This window comes from Cyclopterus lumpus, chromosome 15 (assembly GCF_009769545.1).
Source record: "Cyclopterus lumpus isolate fCycLum1 chromosome 15, fCycLum1.pri, whole genome shotgun sequence".
In the NCBI taxonomy this organism is placed as follows: Eukaryota; Metazoa; Chordata; class Actinopteri; order Perciformes; family Cyclopteridae; genus Cyclopterus; species Cyclopterus lumpus.
In genome coordinates this window covers 2,553,075-2,564,274 of record NC_046980.1, presented here as the reverse complement: position 1 = coordinate 2,564,274, position 11,200 = coordinate 2,553,075, and the positions used below count along the sequence as shown (strand labels likewise).

General features: G+C 42.3%; 1 protein-coding gene across 1 annotated transcript in view; it reads left to right on the top strand.

Annotated features, from left to right (window-relative positions):
- Positions 1-3,365: 3,365 nt before the first annotated feature.
- LOC117743749 (contactin-associated protein-like 4) overlaps positions 3,366-11,200 on the top strand; it is a 63,334-nt gene continuing 55,499 nt past the window's right edge. The window contains exon 1 of the mRNA XM_034551545.1: positions 3,366-3,450. Coding sequence (XP_034407436.1) covers positions 3,366-3,450 — 85 coding nt within the window. The remainder of the gene's footprint in view (positions 3,451-11,200) is intronic.

The window sequence follows — 11,200 nt, the reverse complement described above, 5'->3', positions numbered from 1 at the left end:
ACGGCACATGTGCGACCATTTTATATTTGTATGGGGGGGTTTTATAAAAAGATTTTAATAAGTGGAAACCGTCATGAACTTTTCAAACTTTACAAAGACACTGTCCACGAAGAGGGAGAAGAGACCGCTCACAGCCAGCGGTAGCATCACCTCGCCTCAATGCATCCTGGGTATTTATTTCCCCGTCCCGGCTCACCTCTTAAACTAAAGAGTCTTTTTTCTGTTTTTCGACCGACCAAAAGCCAAAAATCCGTCCACAGCCCGCAGCAGGTGTTGTGAATATAAAGTAGAGCGGGAGTGCATCAGCCATTGGCCGGCTTCATTTGGTATGCAACATATTTTAAAACCCCGAGTTGTGTAAACCGAGGCCTGGCAGGGGGCCGGAGGGGCTCGGATACAGCTGCACAGGGACAAAGACTAGAACTACAAACACCAAGTCATTTGTTTCCGTTGCCAACGATGTAATTAAACTCAAAATGAACCAAAGCAAGTTGTTCCTTTACAATTAAAGTGATTAACGCATAAAGTTACATATAATGACGTTTCAAATCCCTGCAGAACTAAACGAGTCCTAAATCTCACGCTTCTTAATTAAATCTTTGCCCGTCAGCACTTTTTTTGACTGTCACTCATAAAAACTGAATTTTGCTGTCGCTTTTCCAAAAGTTGCACTAAATTGCAGAAATATATCATAATTGACGGGCAGCTGTAACACTTGTTTAAAGAACTGCAAATTATATTATATATAACTTCAGCAAGAGAGAAGAAGAAAAAGAAGACTTTCGGTCTCCAGGAATGGGAATGAGCCTTTGCAAACACTCTTTCAGGAAAAACAATTTGATTTATTTATTACTTATTTTAAAGTTGCAATATACCTGTGATGGCATGCTTGGTAACTGTGGGAAGATGTACGGTAGTTAGAGCATCTGTCACTGCATGCTCATACACAGTTGGCAGCTATAACTATGAAAATAATGCTCTATAATTAAAATATAATGTGCCTGGGATGAATAGATGCATCTGAAAACACTAGAAACTAGACTGCTGCTCATGTATTAACATTAACTTTTGTATTATTATTATTACTATACAGGAAGCTCTGCAGGCCTCATTCACATGGTCAGTAGAAACCAGAACGGTAATATTAACCGTGATAATACAGATAAGGAATGCAGCATTACGTCTGCAGAACTGAGATATGTACACGATATTGTATTGAAGAAAAAACAAACAATTTTGGAGACAGAAATTGCTTCTCTCACCTTTCCTGATGTGTGTTTTTTCAAATGAGAGAGGAGTGTGAAGTGATTGTGCCAGACGTAGACGACAAAGAAAATCTATTCATGAGACGTCTCTTCCATGTCTGTTTGTTTAATATATATATTTTAAATATATAGATGCATTTCTCTCGTTTTGTATATTTGTTTTCTAGCCTTGTAATTTGTGTTTTAAATGTCTTTAAGAGACAAACTGAAATGCAAATAATGCACAAATGAAACAAAACAGTTTATATTAGTCTGATGTTTGACAACCAAAACACCAGAACCAACACTACCACTTTAGTCCACAGGGGGCGTCAGACCCAACACTACCACTTTAGTCCACAGGGGGCGTCAGACCCAACACTACCACTTTAGTCCACAGGAGGCGTCAGAACCAACACTACCACTTTAGTCCACAGGGGGCGTCACACCCAACACTACCACTTTAGTCCAAAGGGGGCGTCAGAGCCAACACTACCACTTTAGTCCACAGGGGGCGTCAGAGCCAACACTACCACTTTAGTCCACAGGGGGCACCAGAACCAACACTACCACTTTAGTCCACAGGGGGCGTCAGAACCAACACTATCACTTTAGTCCACAGGGGGCACCAGAACCAACACTACCACTTTAGTCCACAGGGGGCACCAGAACCAACACTATCACTTTAGTCCACAGGGGGTGTCAGAACCAACACTACCACTTTAGTCCACAGGGGGCGTCAGAACCAACACTACCACTTTAGTCCACAGGGGGCGCCAGAACCAACACTACCACTTTAGTCCACAGGGGGCGCCAGAACCAACACTACCACTTTAGTCCACAGGGGGCACCAGAACCAACACTACCACTTTAGTCCACAGGGGGTGTCAGAACCAACACTACCACTTTAGTCCACAGGGGGCGCCAGAACCAACACTACCACTTTAGTCCACAGGGGGCGTCAGAACCAACACTACCACTTTAGTCCACAGGGGGCGACAGAACCAACACTACCACTTTAGTCCACAGGGGGCGACAGAACCAACACTACCACTTTAGTCCACAGGGGGCGTCAGAACCAACACTACCACTTTAGTCCACAGGGGGCGTCAGAACCAACACTACCACTTTAGTCCACAGGGGGGACAGAACGAACACAAAATGAAAGTTCCTTTTAGTACTCCTTACAAAACCAGCTGTTTGACAGAGAAGCACTTTTTGACCCGACATTGTTGGTAGATGACTGCTTCTTTAAAGTCAGGAGACCTTCATGGTCGTCATGGTTACAACAATAAACGCTCGGGGTCAAACGTTAAAAATATATATGAATATAAATAATGTTGACTGTTGGTTTGAATTAGGGGGCAAACAGCAGGTACAGAATAAACTGTTTTCAAGGTTTATTATCCAAGTCAATTTCAAAGGACTTGGAAAATAACACTCTTGGCAAATGTTTTTGTTTGGGATGTTGAAAAAAAAACACTTTAAACTGCATGTTGTTTACACACTGTGACTGTGAATGAGCCCGTTTATGTTTTCTGTATCGAATTCATTGTCGGAACTTTTATTCTGGCTTTTTGGTCTTAAAGGATCGTAACTTCACTTTCAAAAAGAAAGGAAAAGAAAACAGATTGAGATGAGATGAGAATGGCTGAAATATACACGGTTAAAACCTACAATTAGATTTCGAATAGTCATTTTTAATTGTATGCTCTCCCGGTGGGATGCTTTCCTTTGATGTGCCCCCCCCCTCCGTGACCACCGGACCTGCACTGCTGCATTACACATGACAAACCGGCTGTTGGAGCAGAACCGTGTGTCGCCTGCAGGGGGGTTTCCTGCTGAAGGATTCAAGTCCTCTTTAATGACTGAAGTACCTCTCACTGCCGTTACAGTAGTCTTCCTCTCTCTCTCCTCTAGTGTCTCTCCTCCCTCCCTTCCTTCCCTCTCACTCTGCAGAGTGCAGCCCAACAGAAAGTCGTCGGACGCTGCCGAGCGCTGCAGACGAAGTGCAACACTCTTAGGAGGGATCCGGGAAGAGGAGGAGGAGAAGGAGAAGGAGAGGCAGGTTGTCGCCCTGCTTTGGGCTTCTTTTCTCCTGCAGCATCCTCCCACTTCACCATGGACCTCTGGAGTAGCAACGTCTGGGGGATTATCACGCAGGTCACCCTGGTTCTTCTCAGCTCGTACGGGGCAACCAAAGGAGGTGAGCGCGCTGAGGTTGTCTTATTTTATTTGTTTGTGGATCTGCAGGTTTTTTTACGTTCTTCTCGAATGTTTTGAAAGTGTTTCTCCAAGTGAGAAAGTGACAGATGTCATACGGGTATTGTCTTTGTAGAAACTTTAGTTATGCATGTTGTAAATACACCTAAAGAGCCTCTCGCGCACACATATTATTAAACAGTTGCCCTTGAGCAAGGCACTCATGCATGCCTTGTTCCAGAGGAGCTGCACAGGCTGGAGAAGTTTGGACTTTGAAGCCAGACTGCCTGAATATGAAGTTCTTATCACTCCCGGTTGGACTACTTGTTGTAATTTAAATATTTAATACATATTTCTGGGGTTTGGTGCTGATGTTGGGGATCAGAATTGAATCAGTGTTGTTCATAGAGATGAAAAAAAAATACCAGCAAGAGGTGAAGTGATCATCAATATATATATTTAATAATTTAAATGCAAAACAAACATGTTGCAAGCTGCACGTGTGAAATCTGAGATTGGTAAGTTGATATTCTGGAAAAAAAAACTAAAAACAATGCCAAAAAGCCAAAGTCACAGTATAATTTGATGGTACAGTGTTGATGGAAACGTCAACAGTTGGATCCTTTTACACAGGAGCTGTTTGCAGGTGGCATACACTGCTCAAACGGCCTCATCCAAAGGGTCAAAAGGTCAGAGTTTAACAACAACAGAGGTTTATCTAACGAGTGAGGGAACAGTGTCTCTCGGGGACTCGGTGTGGGCGGCGTGGGACACGGATGAATGTTGGGTATTACCACGTCAGGGTTATATTCCCTCCGGACGGACAACAGCTGCTGGAGAGAGACACGCTGACGTTACGACTAACATAAAGGAGATTAAGAGCTTTCTCTTCCACCAGGGACACGGTTTGGACTCAGAATACCGGCCGTCTCTCTCTCTCTCTAACAAAATCAATAATTACTGCTTGAAACCCTTTCTTGTCCTCTCAGGGAGCAAACATGCACTTCATCATCAGCCACTTTATAATCTCTGATGCCCAGACCCCCGTTTTATTTGACTTTGGCGAGGTCTCACTCCAGCTCTTTGTCAAGAGTGAACAAAGGAGGGGGAACCCGTGACGAGAGGTGGTTCTGGGTTCTGGAGGTCAGTCGCTCATGAGCAGTGAGAAACAAAAAGGTCAAACGAAGCGCTGTGATTCGTAGATACCCCAGGACTTTATTTTCCGAACGTATTTCGAGTATAAAGACCGTTGAAGTGCACATGGGCGCGAGGAGAGGTCCAACAACCACCGTTTCTCTCCATCGACACGTTTGACATCATTTTTTTGCATCCTGAAATCTGAATTCATGTTTTAAGGCAGAGTTTTCAGCGCTTGTCAAAGCAATTGAAGTTGAAATGCCTCGTGACATGCAGCGTACCTTTGGAAAATGTCTCTCTGCGACAGACTCGGAGCGGTCGTCACGGAGCTGAGAGGCTAATTGGATGCGGATGAGAACGTCTGCAGGTCTGAAGCAGAAACAGTTACTGCAACTCCTTCATTGGAACCTTTTCCTGCAGACGTGCGTCGGCTTTTTGTAAGCAGTGAACGGAAGTCACAGTATTTGGATTGTAAAGACCAGGGCGGGGGGGGGGGGGGTAGAGACCCCTAAAGCATCCCCTGCTTTATGGTCTGTTTGACTCTAAATGACCATAATTCACTAAATGAACATCACGCTGTATTGAAGAAGACTTGAAACTAGAGATTGAGACCAAAAACTAATGTTTACAATGTTTACTGAGGGAATAAATCAAGAGAAGTAGAGTCATTTATATAGACTTCTATACAACCAGAGGAGTCGCCCCCTGGTGGTCAGGAGAGAGAATGCAGCTTAAACACATGAAGAATAGACTTCTATACAACCAGAGGAGTCACCCCCTGGTGGTCAGGAGAGAGAATGCAGCTTTAACACATGAAGCGTAGACTTCTATACAACCAGAGGAGTCGCCCCCTGGTGGTCAGGAGAGAGAATGCAGCTTTAACACATGAAGCGTAGACTTCTATACAACCAGAGGAGTCGCCCCCTGGTGGTCAGGAGAGAGAATGCAGCTTTAACACATGAAGCGTAGACTTCTATACAACCAGAGGAGTCGCCCCCTGGTGGTCAGGAGAGAGAATGCAGCTTTAACACATGAAGCGTAGACTTCTATACAACCAGAGGAGTCGCCCCCTGGTGGTCAGGAGAGAGAATGCAAAACAGTTGCCGCCTGGTTGTCGCTCTTGCCAGCTGCTCTGAGTTTGTAATAATGACTTGAATGGGCTCAATGGGAGTTATTTGGTGTTGGCATCAGACTCCGATGAGTTGGGAGTGAGACCGTGTTGTGTGCGCTGTGGCTTCGCACCTGCTTTTCAAAGGTGTAACATTTGTGGGCAAAATTGGCCCACAAACAACTCATGTGAGTAATTCCAGGTGAATGCACGACCAATTATCTCCTCAAATTATCTGCACAATGCTCCCTCAAATGCATGAGAAATAAGGAGAAGCACTCGGTGACGTACAGAGAGCTTCCTGACGAGGACGGGCTGCTACAGTGTGGCTGCACGAGTCCTACGGGTCATTTTTGGGGGGTTTTAATCTCTTGTCTCAGCTGATTTGGAGTCAGTGGACTGAGTGTCGGTTCTAATCGCAGCGTTAATGTCAGATAACCCCGCTGCACTCCGTGTGTCTGCTGCGCACATGTCTCCAGGTTGGTGCGCGTGTGTGTGTGTGTGTGTGTGTGTGTGTGTGTGCATATGTGTGTGTGTGTGTCTGTGTGCATCCTGACCGGCCATGTGAACATGATGAAAGGAGTGAGAGGATGTTCTTGTATGTGCACATGTTGTGTTCACATAAGGAATCCTCACCAATGGGAACTACTCCCGATATTCGTTAAGGTTAATAAGAAAGTACCAATGGCGTACTTTCTTAAATGGCAAAAAAGTTTTAATTAAGAATAGTGTATAGCTTAAGTAATTAGATAGTTCACATCTAACATACAGCAGAGCAGCTTAACTAACGTTTAATACTTCTCGTTGCACTAGCAGACTAACAGAAGGCAACTAATAACGTTAATGTCAGAAAACGCAATACATGCCAAATGAACTAATAACGGTTTCAACAACCAAACGATTAATACGGATTTCTTACATCAAAACTGTGAGCGGCATCCACAAAAGAGGGAGATATGGCGCTTCCAGCTACTACAGGTACAAATATTAAATTACATGTAGACTAGCTTATTCGGACACTAAGATAATATATGGTTGTGACATTACCAAAATATATATATATATATACACTCACACACATATATATAAAATGATATAAACTCAAACCAACCCCTCCCTTAAAACTGGATATACCGTCATGTTACATATCACGTCTGTTTAAAATGTCACATATCCTATTATACATTTGTGTGAAATTGTCAAAATTAGCATATGGATAACTTTTTTTTCATCTGGTCAAAGTTGACCAAAATGTAATCAGTTCATCCTCGAGTCCAAGTGGACGTCTGAGCCAGATGTAATGACATTTCCTCCAGCTGTTCCTGAGATACCAGGTGCATAATAATGGGGAAAGTCAGCATTTAAATTGCATATATTGTGGACTCCTATTCTAGAAGGCTGCTTGTACAGTAAATGGTTAAAATAAATATGAAATGGCATCAGCAACAGGGAAATGGAGGAAGCAAAATAAAAGGCGCGATTGGAATGCTTTTAAATGAAAATACATTTATTATAACGGAACCACTTTTAACTTACATTTTGGCAATCCAATTAACGGTAAACGGTTAATTGGTACTGCAACAGGTGCAGGATACATTTCTATATACCTTTGGAACTCTTGGCTTCATCCTGGGTATATTCCATCTTTTTTTCTTTTTCCTAAGGACGCATTAAAAAAAAAGCTAACAAAAAGTTTTCCAAGTTCAATTTAACACGTCTAGAATCTGAATGGATAGACACGGACGTGCTTCGCTCAGAATGCAAATCCTAATTGTTTTTAAAATCCTATCTGACTATCCACACTGTTCTTTATGCTGTTGCTACTGGGCAAGTCGGACTTGTGAGTTCTGGCTTCTTTCCTTATTGCAGTAAAGCTGTTTATCTATTTTTATTTCCACGTGTCGCTCTATAAGTGTCGTACACGACAGTTTAAAAAACCTTTTGAGTGACTAGAGCGCTCCAAATCATATACAAATGTGGCTTAAATTCTAATTGCAAAAAGCAATTTTCATTTATTTTGATTTTTTTACCGTTTAGACTTTATGAAATCAATATCAGGGACTCGTATTTGGGATGGCAGCCTGATCAAAGGCCTCGTCGACAGGACCACCTACATTGAATTGCTAAGAAAAAGAAAAGAAGTCCCATCAAAGGCATTATTATATTCACCTTTGGAACTGGTGGCCTGATCCTGGGTTCAAATCTTTCTTCTTCAACAACAAACACAACTCGTCATTTTCCTGGACTGGTCAGGAGCGCCTCCACTCAAAAAACAGGAAGCACAAAACGTATCTGCCGAAGTGGAGAAAAATCCAGGCTCAAGTGTTCTTGAGTGAAACTCGGCTCCGACTCAGACGGAGACAACGAAGGAATATTGGATAACAAAAGTGCTTTTAGGGCCAATCATCTCGCCTCTTTCCCTCTGATGGTGTCTGTCTGCACACAGAACTATGAGGGCTTTTAGTTTGACTCCCTTCAGAAGATGGTATTTGCTGCCTTTCAACCGGTTATTCCACCCCAAAAAACGAAATCCATCCCCGTCATGATGAGATTTAATTTGTTTTGGTCTATTCTTGCTGTGCTTGATTTGAGTTGAGAGTTTTCATGTCCTGCTCTGCTTTCTGACAATCAGCCTATAAAGGAAGAAATGGAGGTCTCAGCTGGATAAATATCCCAACAAATTTAAATCTAATACTCCGTCTCGTAAAATGTAATATATGACATCAGTGTCTTCTTCAGGTTAATTTCAAAGGTCGGCTTGACATTGCTGACATTGTGTTTTACATTTTTTTGCCTGCATTGTGTAATAATGAAACATAAACTAAATACAGAAAGAAGTGCAGGATGTTGTCTACTGCTGGATATGTGATTCCACTTCTGGTTTGATCTTCCAGGAGATAATCAATGATGATGCCAACCCAGTCTCCAGAAAAAATACATAATTCAACCTTTAATGTGGACGTTTTTTAACCAAAAATATGTTTCATAAATATGCTTTATATCAGCCCATATCAAGCTTGCAGAAATGCAAAATTCCACGCGGTTCCAGCGTAACGCAACAACGTGACGCAACAACGTGACGCAACAACAATGTAACATAACAATGTAACATAACAATGTAACATAACAACGTAACATAACAACGTAACATAACAACGTAACATAACAACATAACGCAACAACGTAACGCAACAACGTAACGCAACAACGTAACGCAACAATGTGACGCAACAACGTGACGCAACAACGTGACGCAACAACGTGACGCAACAACGTGACGCAACAACAATGTAACATAACAATGTAACATAACAATGTAACATAACAACGTAACATAACAATGTAACATAACAACGTAACATAACAACATAACGCAACAACGTAACGCAACAACGTGACGCAACAACGTGACGCAACAACGTGACGCAACAACGTGACGCAACAATGTTACAGGGCAACCTAATAGCTCAATATAACAGCGTAATGTAACGATGTAAAGTATAGTAAGAACATATTGTAACAACTTATTGTAACAACCTATAGTGACAACGTAAAGGGACAAGGTAATAACTCAATATAACAACATAACATAACAACGTAATGTAACTCCATAATTCAGTTACGTAACAACGTAACTGAATTTAAAAACTGTCAATGTATAGAACCTGATGATGTCTTGTCCTTAGAGAGCGATGGTTCTAATGATCAAGTTGACTGGGCAATCAAAGCTATGCAGAGTGGGAATGCCCCAGAGCCTGGCAGCTACTCATCTGGCTTTCATTCAAAAAAACATTTGCCTGCACATGAACACCGGTATCGTGCGAAGTATAAACAGTACTCGTATACAGTTTACACATTCCGGTAGGGGTCACTGTCTCCCACCTCATCCCAGTCGGCGATATCAGTCCTCCTTAAAAAGCGAAGTGTGGCTCGTATTGGCTAGTCTGCTGTGTTCACAACATACTGGAGGCATCCATCCGTTATCCGGAGTTATAGAGACGCTTATTCAACGTAGTTTACTCCGGTCCAGGGCTTTCCCCAGCGGCACTCATCTCTATAGATGGACACAAAGCTTTTGACCGCATTGAATTTGAATACATTTTCACAGCTCTTGGGAAATTTGGCTTCAGCCCGCAGCTTTATCTCTTAGACAAAAGTCCTTTTCTCTGTTCCACAAGCAGCGGTTCGCACTAATGACATCATTTAAAAAAACTAATCCTTCTTTTAAAGAGTTGGGCAAACACAGAAACGAGTTTGGGTGAAATGACCCTTCAATTCATAGGAGGGTCTTGCATTAATAACCTTCCTACATTATCACTGCTGCTAATATCCATAAAATGGCATTCTGGATGTGCCTTGAGTCCCTGTTATGTGCACCACTGCCACTTAGTAGAAAATATCTCTCAAACAAGTTAAGTTATAGGAGTAGTGGTAGTGTAGTAACAGTGCTTTTATTCAGTCATCACATACAATACATTGAGTAATGCCTATATACAATCTAGTAAACAATATCACTGAAAAGGTATAAGCAGACGCATAATACTTGTATATTCCTATCTTAAATTATTATCAATTAAGTAACCCTTAAGATAATTAGATAAAAAGTAAACATAACTATCTCGTCCATCCCCATAGTCGGCACCCTATTAGAGACTGCATTCCACATCTGGCTTCAAAAGGTATTAAAATGCATTGCCAACCTTTTTCCACAAAGGGGGGGTTGCATCCTTTGAACGTCTGATACTTTTTAAGTAATGTTTCTTGGGCATGTCGTACTCTGCAGTATGTGTCAGACTTTCTCTGCTCCTCAGCTGTCCCACCTGGTGGTTTGACGGATGTTAATGGCTTTTAATCACGATCTGGATGTCTCAAGGTTATATAACATGATTCAAAGGTATCTCTAGCCCCTCTCTTAATAATCTGAAACGTGCCCGAGAAGAGGAATTAAGGATGGAATTAACTGATGAGACCTGGTGGTCTGCGACTGTGAGAGTACACACATCCTAAATCTGTGAAACACTTTAAAATGAAGTACTCCATTCCTCACGAGGTCTCTGCATGAGCAGCCTCGCCAGGGTTTTATCCGGAGGCGGATCCCACCTGCCAGAGGTGTCATGCTGCCCCTATATCATATATATATATATATATATATATATATATATATATATATATATATATATATATATATATATATATATATATTTGTTCTTCCTGACAGTGGATTGCCATATTTATCGTCCTCTATTTTTGAAACCCCCTCGAACATTATAATGATGCGCTTGCCTCAGAGCCGCCGTCTCTTTCAAATAGTCGCCCTCCTCTTCGAAGGACTCCACCGTCTCACGGCCGTTTGGGTCAAAGACGTAACGGCACACTTAAAACTACAAGAACCCAGGAATCGTGGCCAAGGCTCTCTTGAAAAGCACCTCAAGGTACCGTCTGGAGGATTTGAACCAACTCCCCATCAGGACTAGTCTGACGAATAAAGCCTTCGTGCACCACACCTCCA